The sequence below is a fragment of the Podarcis melisellensis genome (assembly GCF_964234715.1).
Source record: "Podarcis melisellensis genome assembly, chromosome: 12".
Classification (NCBI taxonomy): Eukaryota; Metazoa; Chordata; class Lepidosauria; order Squamata; family Lacertidae; genus Podarcis; species Podarcis melisellensis.
In genome coordinates this window covers 34,661,999-34,683,443 of record NC_138544.1, presented here as the reverse complement: position 1 = coordinate 34,683,443, position 21,445 = coordinate 34,661,999, and the positions used below count along the sequence as shown (strand labels likewise).

At 38.2% G+C, this 21,445-nt stretch overlaps 1 protein-coding gene and 1 long non-coding RNA gene across 7 annotated transcripts in view; one reads left to right on the top strand and one right to left on the bottom strand.

Annotated features, from left to right (window-relative positions):
- Window positions 1-21,445, top strand: part of CDK14 (cyclin dependent kinase 14) — a 232,342-nt gene that overhangs the window by 112,370 nt on the left and 98,527 nt on the right. For all 6 annotated transcript variants that reach the window (XM_081882549.1, XM_081882552.1, XM_081882551.1 and 3 more), the window contains 2 exons: window positions 9,678-9,798; window positions 20,334-20,427. In XM_081882549.1, the coding sequence (XP_081738675.1) occupies window positions 9,678-9,798; window positions 20,334-20,427 (215 nt within the window). The remainder of the gene's footprint in view (window positions 1-9,677; window positions 9,799-20,333; window positions 20,428-21,445) is intronic.
- Window positions 3,117-21,445, bottom strand: part of LOC309353385 — a 307,936-nt gene continuing 289,607 nt past the window's right edge. Inside the window, exons 15-16 of the long non-coding RNA XR_014161767.1 lie at window positions 15,994-16,127; window positions 3,117-3,249 (exon numbers count right to left, since the gene is read on the bottom strand). This is a non-coding gene — a long non-coding RNA (uncharacterized lncRNA). The remainder of the gene's footprint in view (window positions 3,250-15,993; window positions 16,128-21,445) is intronic.

Below are 21,445 nucleotides of genomic sequence, written 5' to 3'. Positions count from 1 at the left end.
TTTACAGCTGAGTACAGTCTTTCTTATTAGCATGGTATTTAACTTGAAGGAAATTGTTTGTTATTTCAAGTAAGTAATATTTTCTCCATACAGTTATGGGTTCAGGAAGACACTGAAGCATTTTAAGCATATTTAGGATGTTTCTTGATCACTTCTTAATTGAAAGACTAGTCTCCAGCAAGATACTTTCATGCTGTCAATGGAGTGTTGAGTCTTCCCCTTATTATTTTACATTGTGTTTAATGAAAATCTGTAGTTAGACTTGGGTAGAAAAGAGAAGATAAATGTTTTTAATTGAAGTTATATTATTTCCTTATACTGTATCACGATATTTTGAAATTGAATACAAGATGAGTTGACTTTTTTAGTGAAAACTATAATAAAAAATTAAACTACCAGATAAAGCTATATAGGGTCATGATCCCACATTGCCATAATGAGAAATAGTAAAGGAAATCTGTCTCTTCAGAAGTATTAATGTTACAAAGTTATATGCAAAGTTGCTCTTCCACCAAAGACATCAAATGATTTTCTGCTCTTGGAATATATTTCGCTCATGTTTCTATTTTCTTAGAAGGTTGTTGCACAAGGATTATTGTGAAGCTATTATCCTTATTATGCACACAAGAAATAGAAATGTAAATGTAGCTGGTTGATTTCGGCAGGATGTCAGTAAAGAATATTCTTTTCTTCTGGAGAAGGCTTATTTTTTCAGAGTAATAAATACGAAATCACTAAAGACCTTTCAAACCTGAAGAGATGGCCTTCAGATCTGGTACCACAAGTTTATAAAACTCAACAGTGCAACTCACAGTTTTAATTCAGTGTCCCAGGGACACTTCATCTTCTCTGAGCTAAAAAAAAAAAAAAAAAACATATTCAGAGCTTAGACCTTTGGAAAACCATTGTTTTTGTATTAAAAAATTACAAAATTGTCATGTTTGCTGGTATATTGTGTTGTAGCTGATGGATTTGTAAATGTAGATAATAATCTCCCACCAAAGAAACAGTTCAGGGCTGTGTTTACCACCATACAGCAGCACTCTAAAATAGCATTTATGAAGATGAATCTATTTATCAAAGACAATGAAAACACAGATGGGATTTTTAATAAAATTAAAAATTGAAGAAAGCATGAGAAAAATTTAAGGCCGTGTTTGGTGTGCTTTTTGGAAATAATTGTTGCACAAAGGAGAGCAGTCGTGTGTGTGTGTAGAATCCTATCACTGATCTACCACCAAAGTCCTGTGGGATAGGGTAGAAGATTCTGGAAGTGGCCTTTTCCTCTCTCCCTGCCCTCACTGAAGTGTTTTTATTTTCCCTGCTACTACTATACCATCTTCAGTGATGGAGTTGTTCAGAGCCATTTGGGGAGATATGTCTGGAAAACAAAGGGACTTGGGAGCCTGCAACCTGCAGCTTCCTCTGATGTGTCACCAACACGCCCCATATCTGGGCCCATCACCAGCAGAGCACCTCTGGCTGACCAGTGATTGGTAGACCTTTCCAGCACCTCAGCAAGGAAAGCTCCAGTGGTGAGCCTCCCTGCCCACCCACACAGTGGGATGTTGGCAACTTCCATTGGCCATTCATCTGCCCTTCCCAGAAGATTAGGATTGCTTGCTAAGAAAAGTGGTATTTTTTCCTTTTTATTACAAGGCGCTGTGGGTTAAACCACAGAGCCTAGGACTTGCTGATCAGAAGGTTGGCGGTTCGAATCCCCGTGACGGGGTGAGCTCCCGTTGCTCAGTCCCTGCTCCTGCCAACCTAGCAGTTCGAAAGCACGTCAAAGTGCAAGTAGATAAATAGGTACCGCTCTGGTGGGAAGGTAAACAGTGTTTCCGTGCACTGCTCTGGTTTGCCAGAAGCGGCTTCGTCATGCTGGCCACATGAGCCGGAAGCTGTACGCCGACTCCCTTGGCCAATAAAGCAAGATGAGCACCGCAACCCCAGAGTCGGCCACAACTGGACCTAGTGGTCAGGGGTCCCTTTATCTTTACCTTTAAGTTGAAATTCTAAAGGTTCTTAAAATATGGCATGAGTTCTCCCTGTTACACAGTTAAATGAGAAGTAAATTGAGCTGATTTGGGTGTGAATTTGATATACTTTATCTATTTCCCAAAGCAAAGCTAATGTGCTGGCTGTAGCCAGCAAATAAAACTAATATTTTAAGTTAACTAATCACACAGTGAAACTTGAACTGCAGAGCTAACTGCCTTTGACCTTTCTTCACATTTTTTTACTTGATTGTTTATAGATTTAAAGTCTCCAGTGCTTTTGCATAAGGTTGCTATTTTGGATCGTAGAGCAGATTGAGAATTATAAACTTTTGAGAGATCTTTTGTTGGAATGGGTGCATGATGGAATGTTGCAATAAAGAAAGTTGCTCATTTTTGTTTCAGTACAGCATATTTAAAATTATGCTGAGTAAGAGGAGAATGTAAAATGCAACATGTATCCATGAAGGTAGTGGTTTTTAAAAAATAGATTACAGCATTCTTGATCCTAACAAGCTACATGACTAGTAACTTTGCAGTAAATATTTATATAAAATATGGTGTTTTCTTATGAAGCAATTTTAACAAGCCACCCTAACTGCTTTTCTGGTAGAAGTATGCATCTAATTCCAGTCACATCTGGCCATAGGTTTCATGTGGTGACAATATTTGTTTATTCATTCATATAAAATCTTCTGTCCTACCCTTTTGGTGCCTTTGTGCCACTCAAGGTGAGCTGCAATAATATAAAATCACAGTGCAATAAAAATATATTAAACTATAAAGAATCAAGCAATAAAAAATAAATAAAATATACACCAGGTAAAACACACATCAAAGTCAAGTTAAAGGCAGCAGCCGCAGGTAAAAATGACCTTAACTGGTTAAAGCTGGCCAAAATAAAATAATAAATTAATGCACCATTAGCAAACTATTCCCATTCCCCCCCAAACATAAAAAACACTCCTGTTGCAATATGTCAGTGTACTTAAGAATTCCACTGGGCAAGGGTGTAGGAAGAAGGAAGTTGGACTTGGCTGTCCTGGCACAAAATGATTGTTTTATTGATGTGTGTCTATGAGTGTTTGTGGCTGAAGTGAGCCAAAACACGAGGGCGGCTTACATTTTCCATTGTTTATTTAGATTAATAGATTGGCTGGCTGGTATTTCTTGAGCCTGGCAATTCCCAGTTGTTCTTTCTCCTCCAGACATGTCATGTAGAGGAACAGCAACTTGTCATGCTGATAGAATTCTGATGAAAAGAAATACAGATGAGAAGGAAAAAGAGGTTGAAGTTCTGGAAGCCAAACCTGCATTTTGGATTTGTGCAGTTATTGTTGAGCACAGATGCCTGCTGTGTAGGCGCTACTTGTAACTGGTACTTTATTTTATTTTGTAAAAGATGGTTGTACTAGTTATTTTAGGCCTTGGCTGCAAGCTCAGTAGCAGTTTGTGGCTGCAAATAATATACAGACACTTGAAAAACAGGCTCTACAAAGCAGAAGAACATCAGTGAGAAACTGGGACTGTGCCCAAAGAATATTGTTGGCCTCTCTGTAATGGCTAGAAAGGGTAGAGTTTTAACATTGCCACAGATAATTTAAGCTCTGCATTTAAGAGATTTTTCTACAGTCTTTATGCTCTGCTAGTTTTCCTTTAGCCTTTTAAACTGGGATTATTTAGCAGCATCACCTTTAACCCTCAGTCAGACTTCCAGGTATGAATACAACTTGAGAAGGTTTCGTAAAGTTCTTCAAACATTTCTACTGAGATGAGGAACTTGGACAGGAAGCTGTATTAACAAAATGCCTATCTTGTATTAAGGATTGATTGATTGATTGATTGATTGATTGATTGATTGATTGCTGAAGATGGTAAACATGGTTCTTCTCTCCATTTCATCCTCACAACAACCCTGTGAGCTAGGTTGGGCTAAGAGATGGTGACTGGCACAAGCTCACCCAGTGAGTTTCATGGCTGAGTGGGGATTCAAACCCTGGTCTCCCAGGTCATAGTCCAGGACTCTAACTGTTACATAATAATTCTTATATTGTATATCGCATGAGCACCTTTTCTACTTCTGTTCTTCAGATAGTAGTAATCAAGGATCAAAACATACACTGTGCCTTAAAATTGCAAACTAGTTCTGCTTTGAACTCCGCACAGAAAAGACAATGACCTAACCTTTTTAAAGTCAAATATCACATTCACAGCTTTCCCCTGTAATTTTTCCTTTTTAATGAGAAATATGTTTCCTAAATGTTACAATGTTGATTCTTGTTACCTGACGTATTGCTCATTTTCCATATTAAGTCTAAAATGGCCTTGAGTATTTCATTGCATTAGTAAAAGCCCTCTGGGGAACTAATGAACTATTACTTGATTTATTTTAGTCCAATTGTTCCCAGACTTTCACTCCAGTCGGTTATGGTCCTATGTATTTAAATAATTAGCTTCTGACCCATATGCATTCTCCTTATTTTTTTGCCTATAATTCCTTTTGTTGCATACCCAGTTATGCTGTTACTCAACTATTTGCAGTTCAGAGTTGTCTTTAAATTATTTGTTATTACTCTGAAATACTAATCAGAATGTTACAGATAGGTAGCCGTGTTGGTCTGCCATAGTCAAAACAAAAAAAATTCCTTCCAGTAGCACCTTAAAGACCAACTAAGTTAGTTCTTGGTATGAGCTTTCGTGTGCATGCAGAAGTGTGCATGCACACGAAAGCTCATACCAAGAACTAACTTAGTTGGTCTTTAAGGTGCTACTGGAAGGAATTTTTTTTGTTTTAATCAGAATGTATTAGTGCATCACACTCACATATTTGTTGCGTAATTAGCAGAAGTTATCTTCATAGAGAATATTTACATGGTAACAAAGTTAGGTTCATTAAATGAAAAACTAGAAACAGGAAAGCAAAGTGAAAATCAGCCAGCTGTTAAATTGTATACATAGCCAATTTCACGATGATTCCAGTTTTACAATAACATTGATAGGATATTAGTATTACTGAGGAAGAGCGGCTTTTTAGTATTAAACTCTGTACTATAATGTGTGGTTTATATTTGAAGGACAGAATTGTTATTTTGTGGAGTTTTCAAATATGGCCTCCAGAGCAAAATGTTGACAAAACATATTTAAAGTATAAGAGGTGTTTTATTTTTGTTTTTTAAAAAGTATGGTGCTATTGTGAATAAAATGCATGCATTTTCTTAATAAAAAATCAAAATCACTGATTTTTAGCTTCTAATTAGTAATGGGGAAATTGGCTGAAACACCTTGGGTTGCCCCTGCAAGCAGGGAATCTCTAACCATCGTCTCCATTTAGTCAGAGCAGGAAAAGTAGCAGATTTAGAACAAGCTGGGATCCAAAATCATGGTTTGAAGATTCTAGTGTCTTCCAAAGCTGGTAACCATAGTTCTAGTTTCCGCTAAACTGGCATTAGAGGCTTCCTGGTTTGATTTTTCTTGCTGCAAAGGCGTGTCATGCATGGATTAAGTCCCATTAATATCTTAGTTTATAGAGCTGAGATAAGATTGTCAGAACATTGCCACTGTAAACTTGGGCATGTGGAACATGGGTTTTTTGTCTGAGTTTCTTCTGGCCTTGTGGTCAGTCTAATGAAGGCCACTTTATTCGGCAAGTCTGCATGTTACTCTACTCAAATTATGAATTAGTGAATTTTTGGAATTTTGAAACTCCTGAAAGATTATTCTTCTGACCTGTATAAATATAGCCCCTTTAATCAGCTGTCAATACAGTTATCATATTCAGGCTATGCATGCTTGTATAATATAATAATTTCTTTTCTTACATCAGTGTAACATACTTTTACAGAGAGTATGTTACAGCCTCTTCTGAGTATTTAGGAATATAAGTCATTTGAGAAATACAGATGTGCGGTCTTTTCTAATCCTGTGTCTTCATACAGAATGAGCCATTTGAAACATTTAAGTAATCAGAATTTTAAGACTGCAGTTGTGTACATCATGAGGGTGAAAGGGGATACCACTTGACTTTTGAATCACTAGGAAATCTGGATATTAGAGATGAAATATTTTACTGAGTGTTGTGCCCTTTCCTGTAACATGCATCGATTGCAGCATGAATATTTGAAAATTAGTACACAAAGGTGGATGGCAAGCATTCGTAATTGATTAATTCTGAATAATGAGTATCCCTTGCATTCTGTGCTTACATTCATTAGCACAGATTAGAATCACTACTCAACATGTAAAGTTATGTTGAAGGTGTGGAGAATAGCACACATGCTTTTAACTGCATTATTTATGTTCACAAAGGACTGTTTAAAGTGATTAAGAAGAATTTAATTGGCATTAAATTATCTTGGGTATGCATAGTATGTAGAATTTATTGCATGGCAGAAGTACACAAAGCAAAACATAAACAGCACAGCTGCTTCACCTATAACTTTATCAGTTTTGTGTTGTGTTAATGATAGCCATGGCTATTAGGTGATGTGCCTTGACTTCTGACAACTGGCTCATGGTTGTCTTCTTACTGTAGAGAATTGACATGGGCAGGGTGCTGTTTTGGTGACTTTTTTTTAATCTGGCAAAAAGAGCAAGATCTGAAATTCACCTTACTGGATTGTCATGAAACTATCCCTATAGATCTTCAGGCCAAAACAGAAGAAGTAATAATATGCAAATATTATATGCTCACCTGGCTATCTTCCCCATTACCTTTTTACTTTATGTTCGCTTCATAAAAGTTATAATGATCGCTAATACAAGCAGCACTGACTTTTGGAAGAGCATGTGGCTTCCTGTAGTGTAACCATGGAAACAGACAAGGAATCCTTAAACAAAGTGATCACACATGCTGTGCTAATTAATCCTGTCCTACAGCTTTTCCTCAGCTGGAGGAAGCAGTTAGATAAATTTTGCATGAGTTTGCATGTTTGGATGTACAAACAATATGAAATATGTTGCCATGTCTAGGTTATCATTCACAAGATGGGGAAAGCCAACAATGCTGTAACTTGTCATTCATTTGTAACTTGTGCTGTGCCCCAGAAGATGTGGGGTTTTAAAAAGATTACTGAGAGGAATAGTGTATCCAAAAGGCTGAACTGCCAGTGTTTGATGTTCTGCATAACTGCTGAAGGATGCACAATTATTTTAAACATGTAGGCCCAACCTTATTATTATTAAACATGTTGCAATGAAATAGAAGAAAAGCTTACAGTATTAAAATATAGAATCAATAAAGTAAAGTTTATTGATTCTATATTTTAGAATTTTAGAAGGGTATCAGCTTAGACATTAAGGTGTATCCCCACATTCTATCTATCCATTGATTAATGCTAGCTCTTTCCTGAGACCTTTAGTTATTTCCATGCAATATTCTGGTGGCAGCTGCTAGATAGGAAAATAATTTTATGCAGTTTTTTTATTAATTCATCCATATAATTTAATAGGCTCAGCCTTTACAACTGCCGAGAAGTTACGCCTTTCTAGAATATTTCATGCTCAGTTCATCCTACCTGGTCATCTGCATGCTCTGGTATTTTTCTTTTTTCTTTTTGCTATTTTCAAAACATGTTACCAAACATAGCATAAATATAAACTGCAGGAGTAAAAACCCATCTTCAAATTTACAGCAGATAAACTAGCTTTCATTTTTTTCTAAACAGAATTCATATTCATCAACTGGTTCCATAAGCCTGTGCCTCCTCCCTTACTCTGAGAAAATAACTTTTGAATTTTCATTATGAACCACACAACACACTAAGGAGAGCATGGCAGCAAAAAGGACTGGTGAGGTGCAAAGCTACTGGGATTTCGCCACTGGGATTCTGCATGCACACGCTTTTTGGTTTAGCATGTCATGTGAACAGGCCATTCTCTCTCCATCCCTTAAACTGTGGTGGCTTTTAATTTTTGTCACAATATTTAACCATATTCTATCAAATTCTAAATCTGTACCAATGCCTTCTTGTAATATAAAAGAGCAGTCACAGAATCCAATCAAATATTGATTCCTGTAATAATTTGTATAATCTTGATCACTCTTTGCCAACTATTAAAGATCCTTTAACTTAAGATGCCAGGGATTGAACCTGGAACCCCTTGCATGCAGGTACAGTGGTGCCCCGCAAGACGAATGCCTCGCAAGACGAAAAACCCGCTAGACGAAAGGGTTTTCCGTTTTGGAGACGCTTCGCAAAACGAATTCCCCTATGGGGTTGCTTCACAAGACGAAAAAAATCTTGCATCCCCCCGCGTTTCCCCCCGCTTTTTTCACCCTTTTCTTAAGCCACTAAGCCGCTTATCAGCTGTTCTGCTGATAAGCCGCTTAACAGCTGATCGCTGGAAGCCGCTTGACAGCTGTAGCGCTAATCCGCTAAGCTGTCAATGGGCTTGCTTCGCAAGACGGAAAAACCGCTATACGAAGAGCCTCACGGAACGGATTAATTTCGTCTTGCGAGGCACCACTTTATTTTAATTATCACAATGCTTTTGAAATTATAGTGACTGTGCTGCTGTTAAAATACATCCGAGCCTAGTAAATACCTTTTGAAGAGAATCACAATGACCTGGGTTGCACATCATGCTAAACCAAACCACGCTCCTGTGCCACACTGAGCTAAGCCATAATTTTACATAACATGCTGTCCAAACCCAGGCTTGTGGTTTAGCTTTCTCCAGACTAACCACAAACTATAACCAAGGTTTGTTCTGTGGCTGCAGCTTGTGGTTTGTCCAGAAGAGCTAAACCACAACCCTGGGTTCAGATTGCACATTAAGCCAAACTATGACTTATCTCGGTGTGACATAGCAGCAAAACAACCAAGGAAGAATTAAGCACTGGGATCTCTTCTGTGCTATGTCATGATTTGGCTTAGTGTGAAACAGGTCTATGTGAGCTGGGGGGGGGGGGATTACTTCAGTTTACTTCCAAGCTGATAGTTACTCAGCCACCTCTGTTTACTATTAGAATAAATGATTTTAGAAGGAATGATGTTGCTCTTCTCAGATATGCCTAGAGTGGAATTTTAGTCCTATGAGGTAGATTTTGCTGCAGTATAGTGACTTGCTGTTCTGTTTGTTTCACAGTTGAAAAGGAATTTGAATTATTTCATCCAAGACCAGTAGTCTTACTCTTAGCACAGAGCAGTATGTTAAATGTTCAAGGTTAAGGGCAGATGGCATATATTTTTTCTAGCAGTATGCAGATATACAGCATGTGCCTGAAGCTTTAAATGTTACTCAGTGTATAAGCTATTTAGCTCTCTGTTTAATTCACTAGTTGTCTTGAGTTACACAGGTTATGTTCCCTGCTCTAAATGCTAACATTTAAGGATTCATCTCTGAGTTTTTTTTATTAAACAGTTTTTAAAAATTGTGCCTAACACTTTCTCTTTTTAAACATGAAAAACTAGATCCTAAAAAACAACAACATGACAGCCCTATAATGACTGAAACAATAATGCAGTCACTTCATATTTCATGATCTGTAGCTTTGTTTTGTGATGTGTTGAATGATAGAAATGGATATGTTTTTTCTCTGATTAGCTTAACACATGGCCAGAAGAAACACAATCTACTTTTTCAAGTGGACTCATATTACACATACCTTTTAAAGATCTAACGTGACCTTTATTTCTTTATATGCTGATTTTCTTTGTTGTGCTTTTATTTGCTCTTTAGGACTTGCAAGAGCCAAATCTGTCCCTAGTCATACGTACTCTAATGAAGTGGTTACCCTGTGGTACAGACCTCCAGATGTCCTCTTAGGCTCAACAGAATATTCCACCTGCCTTGATATGTGGTAAGAATACAGTGCGTTTACAGGATCCATATGTTCTAACTTGCTGTGACTTCGATTTGTTAGACACACAGTGGGCTTGATAAGCAAAGATTGCAATCTTGTTCATGCTGACCAAGGGATAAGTCCCATTGAACTCAGTGGAACTTATTTTGGAGTACATGTGCATAGGAGTTCTCTGTAAAATAAAGCAGTACATTGTTTGTAGACTAAAGTTTCCAGATACTGTTTCTGTAAGAAACCTCTATGCTCTCTCACCAATGGTTAATTATCGTATCTTAGTCTCATACTTCAACCAAAAAGGACTCTCAGATGGACTTACAGTTAAAAACAATAAACAAATTAGATAATCCCTGCCCTCAGGTTTACAATCTAAAAGATGTAGCTCAAAAGGACTGGGTAAACTCAGGTACCAGTTCTTAGAGTTAGAAACTTCTATACTACTGTCTTGGATGGGAGCAATTTGGGTAGCTTGACTGAGTAACTCCTGCTAGGTGGCAGATGAAGAAGTAGCCAAATACAGCTGCTGTCTTACAGATGGGATAAGCCTGCTCATCTTCGTTTCCTCCACTCCTGCCCAATGGAATGGCTGCTGTCAGGTCAGGTTGCAGTTGAGAAGGAGCCAAAGTTAGCTGATATCATAGCCAAATGAATGGAATAGCCATGCATCCCTTCTCCTTTATTGGTGTATATGTTTATAAGTAGTCACAGATTTCAGACATGTAATGTGACTGCTTTTAGTCTTCCTTTACATCTTTAAAAAAAACTGATTTTCTGGATAATTTTGCAGCACAACAAATACTTGAAGGGAATTAGACAGAATACATGTAATCGAAGATCCAGTAACATTGGCAGAGCCAGCCGAATACATTTTTCTGCCTGAGGAAAAAGACAAAATGGTGCCTTCCTCATCCCGCATATAGAAACTGACCAGACTGGCAGATTAATCTTATTTCAGCATTGAAGACAGTAGTCTAGCTCTGTCCTCCAGCGCTTTGCTGCCACTCCTTGTCCCACACCACTGCCACCTGAGACAAGTTTCTCACTCTGCCTAATGACAGGGCCTAAACATTGGTACACAGTTGTGTAAAAACAATGAGCATTAAGAGAAACTTGGGACATTGAGCATATCATCAAGCAAAAACAATGCCCATTTCTAATATTTCAACTGTACGGGAATTTTTTTTTAGTAAGTATGTAGTATGGGAATTAGTTGCACTTTGCCTCCACTGGCAGCTTCTCTATTGGAAGGAAGGAGGATTTTGGTTACACTGCCTAGCACTGGAGTGCCATCTTCTGTTCCTTCCTGATGACAGATGCTGCATCAGCTCTGTTTTCATGTGTGACTAGAGGGAAAAGGCAAAGGTCATCTACCCTGTGGCCAGGATCCTCCAGTGGCTTGGTTGTAGAGTAGCAGTGCCTCTCACTTTTTTCTGTAATTCAACAAAGCAAGGCATAATATTCCTTCCACCACTGGCTGAATGAAGCAGTGGCCCTTACCTGTTGAAAGAAAGGCTGAAGCTTAAAGGGCAGACTTATTGCAACAGCAGTAGATCTCCCCCCCCCCCCGCCCATGTATAATGTAAGAGTAGAATTTAACAGCAAAAGGGACTCATGAATGAGGGCTACTGAAGCCTGGTGTGCTACTGAAGCCTGCTATAAGTTACCACCTGTGTCCAGGCACTCTTATCAGAGCTGAGCATGTTTCTGGTATTCGAAGCTCATCTGAAAATAAAGGTGACTGGAAAGATAGAGTTCTGTACTCCAAAATGGCACATCTTGGTGTTAAAACTGCCCCCCCCCGCCCCCCGCGCGCGCTTTCTACATAGATAGAGTCATGGATAGCATTTGCTGTGATCACATCTAGTTTGTCTCTGATTTTTTTGCTGCTAGGAGTAGGGGGCTGTGTGTGATCCCTGGGTTCCTTAGGAGGAAGGTTAAGGATATAAATTTAATAAATAATAATTTTGAAAATTCATATTAATGGATGTGTAAATTCTGATTTTATACTCAGGAAGAAGATGCTCTTTTGGGATGGTGTGGAAGATATTAAGGATTTAATTTGACTGTGTAGCATTATTCAGATAAAAATGATCATCAAATTAAAATTTTATTATATAAATGCAAAGGTCATGGTTCTGACAATGCAGCAGTAATTTTGAAACATTAATAGAGATGCTCTAATTTAGTACAGAATTGATGTCTTTCTAATACCAAATGGAGACTTCCCCTTCAACCGCTATGTACTACTATTGCCAAGGTGAAAACTGGTCCTAGCAGGGGAACACAAAAATAATGTATTTAATAACGGTCATGAAATATTGATGTTCCCTGATGTAGGACCTTTAACACAAGTCAAAAAGATATATAAAGGGTGCTTTTCAATAAGAATGCTTTGTTCCAGATGAAAAATGAGGCAGTACTGATTGCATCTATCAAATATATGAATCCAATAAAATGACAAATAATTCATCTTCTGGAAAATACTGAGCAAATCACAAGCTGAGGTTGCAGTGAAGAGCAGACAGATCAAATAGCTGACAGATGAAAAGTTTTCCTTTTCTGGGTGTCTTTGTTGATATGCAGAGTAAAAGTATTGTGCTGTGTTCATCTAATGCTAGCACCCAGATCTGAAACACTTCATGGACGTGTTCATTGATTTCAACAGAATCTATTATATTGGATTCTGGAGATTATACTAATGCTACAAGTACTTCATATTTATTGTCATAAATGTATATTGTTCCACATATAGATTGCCAAGTATACATTGTGTATTGGATGAGTTTCACTTTATGCTTGGAGAATAACTGATATACCTCAGTTGGGAAATTTCTTATTGTGTCAGACTAGCTAGTGGACCTAGGCCCAGGTCATACTTTTCCGGTAGCATGTGACTACCCCCTCTAATTAGTTATCTACTTTGAAAGCTTCAAGATATAGGGCACTGTACGGCTGTAAGATGTTATTTGTGAGGCACCTTCCATTGTGCCAGTGGTCTTAAGTTTTGCAAGACATTAGGTTCATTTCAGCTTTGTGATTATCTGTGCGGCGGCAGCGGGAGGCCCCATTAGCTAAAGTGGTGCTTCAGGTTAAGAACAGTCTCAGGTTAAGAACGGACCTCCGGAACGAATTAAGTTCTTAACCTGAGGCACCACTATACCCATTTCTGATCATTCTCAGATTAGACCAACTGAAATTAATGGACATGATTAATTTAGGTCCCTTAATTTCAGTGGATCTACTCTGCATAGAACTTAGTTAGATGCAACCCTTTGGTTTGAAATTGATTGGAATTCTTACTTTATTTAAAATATTTATAACCCATTCTTCATCAGAATGTGGTATTGGAAAATCAAAAGATTTTAAAATAATTTCCAATCCAACCTGTAACACAGTAAAAGAGCATACTCTGGTTTCACCTCAGATCGTATAAATCTTTCGCCTTTTACTAAACACAGTAAAAGAGCAAATAAAATAACCATAGAGTCAAAAGCAGGAGGAGCATCAAGCTTATGACAGCTGATTCAAGTCCCCATAAAGGCCTGTTGAAATAGCCCTTTAACAGACGCTGAAACTCATTAAGAGTTTGTGCCAATCATATATAGAGTGGCAGGATATTCTGCATGTGGTGCCATCACAGAATAGACCCTTTAGCTTATTACTGCATAATAAATGTCCTTAGGCTGCAGAACAACCAAGTGGGTTTCAGCTGCTGATCTTGAAACTTGGCCAAATGTATACAGAAGAAAAGAAGCTCCTCCACAGATCTAGCTTTGTAAGTCTTTACTAACACCCTGAATTTGGCTTGGGAGCAGATTGGTAGCCAGTTGTATCAGATTCAGAGTGACATGATTCCAAAGAGCTAACCTAGTCAGCAGTCAAAGCTGCTGCATTTAGCACTGACTGAAGCTTTTGAAACAGCATCAATGACATCCCTACATAGAATACATTACAAAACTCCAGTAAGAATATTAAAATTTGACCGGGGTTGTGTTGGTGTTGTATGTACAGTGGTACCTCTGGTTAAGTACTTAATTCGTTCCAGAGATCCGTTCTTAACCTGAAACTGTTCTTAACCTGCTGGAGCATGATTTCTGTTCTCATCCTGAAGCAAAGTTCTTAACCTGAAGCACTATTTCTGGGTTAGCGGAGTCTGTAACCTGCAGCGTATGTAACCCGAGGTACCACTGTATGTCCATTTATAAGGGAGGGAAATGGTGAAGGGATCAAATTTACATTGTACATTTTCATATTGCAAACATGCAAATGATAGTGTGGGGGAGGAAGTGACAGTACAATGCCTATAGAAAGACAGGGCTATTTTCTGTTGGTGGGAAGAAGTTTAGCTAGTAAGGGAATAAACCAAACTGCAGAAAATTGCACAACATTGCTACCTAGTTCTTGGGTGGCTGGGGTTATGTGAATGGTAATGTGAGTTGCTTGTATAATATGATCACTTGTATGGAAGTTTTGTTAGGGAAAGAAAGCATGTCTCCCCCTCACATATTTATGCAGATCTCGGCTGGTTTTGCATAAAAAGAAAAAAAAAAGTTGTCAGCTATTAGATTACAGTGACACTGTTGGATTACAGTGAAATGCTTCTAGTTATATGTCTTGATGAGTTGAAAAGGAGGCATAGGGACAAGTATTGAAAAGTAATACAAATATTAAATACTGGGCAGTTTCTGGGAAGCAGGTGGCAGTGGCTGTAAGCTATTTATGCACTTCATTTGTCATTGGAGGGCATTGGGAGAGTAACCAAAAACTAATGATTCATGTACAGTATTAACATTCTCCACTTTTCTCTGCAAATAGCCACTGGCAATTTTGATAATATTAATGAAGACATACATGCATTAGTGGTTGTGGCTAGCAGTAAGAATCAATGGGGAATGTTCTGCAATTTACTACTGTCAGCATGTAGAGTGGTAATATGCTGGATGAATTGTGTGACATAAGACAGCATCAAGCATTGCTGTAGGCACAGTATTTCCCCCCCCCCCTTTGTTCAGGCAATTAGTATATTTTATTTAGCATAATCTCAGGTGTAACATTTGAAAACTTGGATGTTTTATGTCAACAAATCCTGATGTTTTAATACTTTGAGGCTAAAAGGCATTGGTGGGAACTAATACTTGATCTCAATCCCCCCCTTAGCACTTTCCTTCCTACAATCCTGAGCACATGCCATGTTTCCAAGCTGGCATTTGTGACAAGGGTTGCTCTGTCTGGTTTCTGTCTTGCCTTCTCTGTCCCGTGGTAAGAAGATAGAAAGTGATATGGGAAAGACATGTTTTGTTGCAGCTGGGGCAGATGCACCATGGTGTTTCTCTTCTCTGCGCTCCTCCCAAAAGTCATTCTTCCTTTGGTCATTGCTTTGGATATGGGACTACGCAGAAAGATGCACTTATATACACAGCTACATTCAGTTCAATTCCCTGTCATGTTTGTTGGCTCTTGAAAGTGCCAGCACTGCATATCCCCAAAATTAGTTTAACACAGAAATATATGTTAGTAATAATGGATATTTGCAAAACTTGCAAAAAAAATATTAAGTATTTCTGGTAAACAGTCAGTTAAGGAATTTATACTTGGGAAATTACTTTTTAGTCCAAAAACTAATATTTGAGCTGAGGAGATTTCTCTTTACCTTCAGTACTCACCCTAAAGAATTGCTAATCCATAAGAGGTCAGGATTTTATGATAACTATCAAGCTATTCTTAATTAAACTTCTGGAAAGATGCTGACACTGAACTCTTATCAGCTGTAATCAGCTGAATTAACTTTCAGCAGAATGATCTTCTGAGATTAGGTTGAGGCATTTTATCTCAAGAAGCATCCTTTGTTCCCACATTTTGGATGGGCAATTAATCCTGTTTTATTGAAGAACATTTTTTTCAGTCTATGAAGAAACCAGTCTCTGGTTTTTCTTCAGATCGTATAAATCTTTCGCCTTCTACTATGACCTGAGAATATATTAAGGTCCTTTAAAAAAAAAAGTATTTGGAATGTAAGATTGCTTAGAGTTGTATCTTTATCCTGAAGCAAACCTTTACAGAATTAAAGGTTTCCAAACAAGTGGCTCAATAGCTTTGAGTAGTGATTGTTGGGAGAGAACGCACTGTAGTCCATGGGATTTCCATCTAACTTAGTACAAGACATGTCTATCTCAGGGCGGAATTGAAGGACCTTACCTTGGACCTTAGAGACACACTGGGGATGCTGCTTGTGAACTGCCTATCAGCTTCCTTAACTGAGCTGCCTGAGGTTGTCTTCAGCATGGTGCTTGAGCTTCTCTGGATCTGTAGAACGGTTTTCTGGGAACCTCCTTGCAATGAAATTGTTTGGGAGAAAGTTAGATAGATGATGGAGGAAGACTCACAACAAATTTGGTCAAATACGGGCTAGAGGCCACTTTCAGATCTACTCTCACCTGCACCTGCTTATTCAGTGCCTTGAATTTCTTTTCAGTTTGTACAATTTGACAGGGTAAACAGGATTCTTAAATCAGTGAAGTTGTCCATATATGTGCACTTTTGGTTGTAGCCAACTAAATAAAGTCTACTCATTTTAGACCCATTGAAATTAATGAACTAAAGTTACTTATGTCCATTATTTCAGTGAGTGAACTCTGAATATGACTGGCATTGGATACAACTCAATTCATGTTGGCTTAGAAGGCAGTGGGAGGTGGAATGACTGATTTGGTGGAAATTGTCAACTCTTTTTGTTGCAAGGGTTCTCGTCTATTCTGCCAAAAACAGTGGAGTTAAGTAACCCACATCTTTCCAAGCCCTATCTGACAGTTTAACGGCCAGGTTTTATTTTTTTAACTTTCCATTGCCTACTGATCGCTCGACACTCTTCCCAACCCTGATTAATTTCAGGGGCCTTGGAAGGATGATTCAATCTCCATTTGTCACAGCCAGTGGTTAGGGATGGTGGAAGTTGTGGTCCAACAATGTCTGGAGAGACAGCTTAACAACTCCTGCTTTAAATCTTTTGTGCCAAAGTTTCCCAACACCCCCTGCTTTAAAAAACAACCAACAACCACTGGAGGATTTTAGAGAGTAAAATTTCACAGAAGCTAAAGTCTTTCCTCTTGTTGTTGCATCACATGATATCTTTTCTGAAACAATTTACATAAGCGTTGTTAGTAGAGAGTGCATCCTGTTGTTCAGTAGTTCCACAATCAAAATTCTCATTTAAACACCGTCCATTGTGTTGATGTTAGTTTCAGTTCCATCATTGCTGTGGTAAATGCAAGGCTTCTAGAAAATTAAGAGGAACAGTGGAACCACAGTATTAAGATAGTATGACCATATGTTCCCACCAGCACATGTAATAGGCTTAGTTATGCTTGTTGTCATGAGAGAGCAAGGCACACATTTCTGCATCATATGGTTGTCACTCCAGCTTCAGTTGTTTTGTTGTTTTGTTTTTAAGGCAAGGGTTCTATTACATTCTGCCAAGAAACAGTATTAAGATAGCTGCTTGTGATGTTAGTTTGAGGTTAATTCAACAACAAAAACAAAAACATTGGACACTAGCATGTTTTAAGAGCCTGAGGATACTGCTTTCTGGCAAGCCAGGAAGATGCAGGCAGCTATAGACAGATTTGGCACACCTTGTTTCAGGTTGCCCAGTTGTAGGGCCTTTTTGCGGGGAGATAAGTATCAAGACTTGGTTCTGGACCACTCTTTGTATGTGGGCACTTGGGATCGCAGGTGGAACAGGGGGTACCCGGCTAGGTGTTTTTTCCTTTATTATAGGAGCAGAAGGGGGTAACGAGCATTCATTGCCGGTTAAGATGTTGGCAAAAAGAGGTTTGACACTCGTGTCCTTAAAGACTCTTGTTGTTACAATCTCCCAGGCTGCCAGCCGGTCTTTTTGTCTTGCAAGAAGATGTGGGATCCTTGCAGACTGGAAGGAGAGCATAAATTTCCTTGGCCAGGGCGTGCCATTTAGGGGTACTACAGATATAAGATCTATCTGGAAAAAAGGGATGTTTAGCAAATCACGTAGGTACCCTTTAGCCATCCTCAGGTTATTCCACCTAAGTCTGGGGGCGTCACGGGAAAAAATGGATAGACATATTTTATTAGGTTGAAAAATCAAGGATTGCTTGTTCCTTTGGGGCAGTGGCAGCCTGCTTCTAGAACCCTTAAGGTGAGATTTCTGGTCATGTTGTCTCTTTAAGGCACTTTATGTAGGAGACATCAGTGCTATAATTGGCTATATACCTGTCAATGGAGGTTGGCAGAAAAGGTGATCCTCAAGACCACATTAACAGCATAGTGAACAATCCTCCAAAATTAGAAGATTTCCCCCCCTCCCCCCGTATTACAGTGTTGGGCTTTTAGATTTTTATTTACTGCTATTTTTTTGTAAAGCCCCCTTGTGAAACACCAGTGATCTACTTCCAGCCAATATAGACAACATTGAAGTAGATGAGACAATGACAAGGCAACTTTCTATGTAAAGTTATTTCCCTGTTTTAGTAAACCTTATATTTGATCATTGATCATTTGAACACAGCCTGTAATGTCTGACCAGGCCTTAGGATAGGATTGGAGAACCTATGGCACTCAAGATGTTGGATGTCAGCTCCAGTCAGTGTCACTAATGGTCAAGGGTGATGGGAGTTGTAATCCAGCAACAACTAGAGAACAATAGGTTCTCTACTCCTACTTTAACAACTACTTATTTTTGGCTCATCATTCAAGAAATTTGCAATCTGAATTTACATTTTCAAGAATTGCCATTTTACGAAGAGTCAGTTTACTAAATGATTCACACACAAAAACCACCTTTACATTTCTCTATCAATGAAGTTTACCATTCGACATTCATAGATATTTAGAAGTTCCTAGGATCACTCTAATATTTAAAATGAATTAAATGGCCAGTGTTGGGATGCATGAACAGAATTTGAACTACCTGCTTTCAGGATACCTATGTCTGCAAGATGTCTGTCTCTCTCTCTCTGTCTCTCCCTCTTTCTCTCTCTCATATATGAATACATTATTAAATCACAGTTTTAAATATTGTCTGTGTTTGACAAAGATACATTGGGTTTAATGAAGCATTTACCAAAGTAGGTGACGAATGGCAGTTTCATCAATTCAATTCCTTCCATATGCCCTAGCCAGTTACAGAGAATAATGTCAATCCCATTTTTAAGCACAAGGAACGTAACTAGGGATTAGTTGTGTGCTCTTTGTCATACTTTAACAATATGCTTCTTTTCAATCTCGGATATCTTAAACAATCTTTTTTAAGACTGCAGTTGATGAAACTAGATTGTGCACTAAAATTTAGCTATATATTGTGCACTAAAATTTAGCTATATATTCTAACTGGGTTAAAAAACAAGTTACCTATATTACTAAATGAGTTTTAATTAAAGGGCTCTTTGCCAAATGTGACTTATAAATATTCAGTTAGGATCTCTTAATTAATGAAAGCAGATTGCATGTTTTAAAGAGATGGTGTTTCACTACTTTGGCACACTTAAAATGTGTTACTTTCCAAGTATATCATTGCCATTTGAAAATACTTTTCATTCTAGCAATTATGTCATGAACTGTTCAAATGTTGTTGGAGTACTGATATGCATATTTACTTTTGGTTGTAATGATACATATTCAGCCCACATGGAGATGTAGAAAACCTTTTAGCTGAGGCATATGTTATCCAAATGTCGAACCCTATTGTGTAAGAACATCAATGCTTAGGTGAAATCAGGAACAGTACAATAAAACACAACACAATGCTGCTGTTATAGGTAAATAAAGTTGTGGTCAAGGATAAATATGATGGCATACACAGCAATAATAAACATTCTGCCTCTTTCATTGCCTTTGCTTTCATTATTTGCAAAGAGGGCGTCAGAAACTATAATACTCAGTAGTAAATATCTTTACTGTTCAGTGGTAAAACAGAACATGCAGAGTGTTCTGTATAGTCAGAAGTAACCATCTGGTTTGTGCAGAACTAAAACTGTGGCTGGTATCTAAAGCAATGTTTTAGACATAGCCAGTGAAATTCTGACTTAGGTGTAAAAAGCAAAAGAAAAACCACTTCATACACAAACAGCTTTGAAACAGTTTGCCACGTGACATGAAAGGCTATTTGAGAAGCACCAGCACAAACCCTTTGGGCACATGTAACTGGTTGAGCAGTTCTTTGAATCATGTCCTAGGCCCTATTAGGGATTTCCTGTTTATATGTTGTGCGTGTACTGCAGGGTGACTGCATTTCATTTTATTTAAGATGTTACAAACCATGGGGTGTTTCTGCCATTGTGCAATCATACAAACCCCCAGAACAGCTTTTAAATTTTGCAATTCACACTCAATCAAACTGTTTTCAAAGAGACAGTTCTGAGTCAATGTCAGACATTCAATGTAATCTGTCTTGCATCTTTTTGCAGCAAGGAAAAAATCTCTTGAAAACCAATGTACAGGCTGTGTACCAGTTTCTATTATGACATTTCCCCCCAAAAAATATTTTAAACCTTTTTTCTTTCCAGGGGAGTTGGTTGTATCTTCGTCGAAATGATTCAAGGTGTTGCTGCTTTTCCAGGAATGAAAGACATTCAAGATCAACTTGAAAGAATATTTCTGGTAAATCTCCTTCCCACTTCCCCTGCATTTGATTATTGCATGCTGACAACTGCCTCCTCTACCCAAATATAAATAGCAGGAACCTTATATAAACCACACTGAAATGAATGGAGTTTCCATGGTGGAAGTGGCTGGAGCATTATGTCAGATTCCCTTGAAATCCAGAGTTTGTTTAAATTAGTCAGCCACTTCAAACAAAAATACTGTCAATAATTATCTAGCTAGATACGTTGTGTGCATCATTAGAATTATCCATTTGACAGTTACTAAAAACGGGACTACTCTGCTTAAAAAGGATTACTTCCTTCCCCCATTATTTAGTGAATTGTGTACATGAAGTTGGTTAATCATTTTTGAAATACCTGTAGGTGTTTGGGTGATATCCGAAGAGCCAAATGTTTGCCTCTTTCCTTACTTGTTTGTGTTTTGCTTGTCGGAGGCAGAAGTCATTTTGGGCAGAAATGGAGAGAGAGAGAGAGATCAGAGAGACAAATCAGAGAGAAGGAAAGGTTGGATAAATTAGTTTCCCCTTTGTTTGGCTTTTGCTGATTTGCCACAGCGACCCTTGTTAGAATGGTCGGTAATCAGACTGTGATCAAAATGGTCTCCATTTCCATTATCAGAAGAAGAAAAATCAAATACGGAGCCAAAGTAAAGATATTCTCAACTGTTCCATAGCCTTTCCATAGGCCACCTGCATAGAGTTCATGGACCAAATGTCTGTACAGTGGTACCTCGGGTTACATATGATTCAGGTTACAGACGCTTCAGGTTACAGACTCCGCTAACCCATAAATAGTGCTTCAGGTTAAGAACTTTGCTTCAGGATGAGAACAGAAATCGTGCTCCGGCAGGTTAAGAACAGTTTCAGTTTTAAGACCTAAGATGTATATGTATGCAGCATTTACGCTATGGTAATTGGCTGCAGTCTATTTGATCTTAGCATGATACAAAGCATTATGCTAAGTGTTACTCATATCTTCATTTCCTTTATTGCGCCACCAACTGTTCTTTTTCC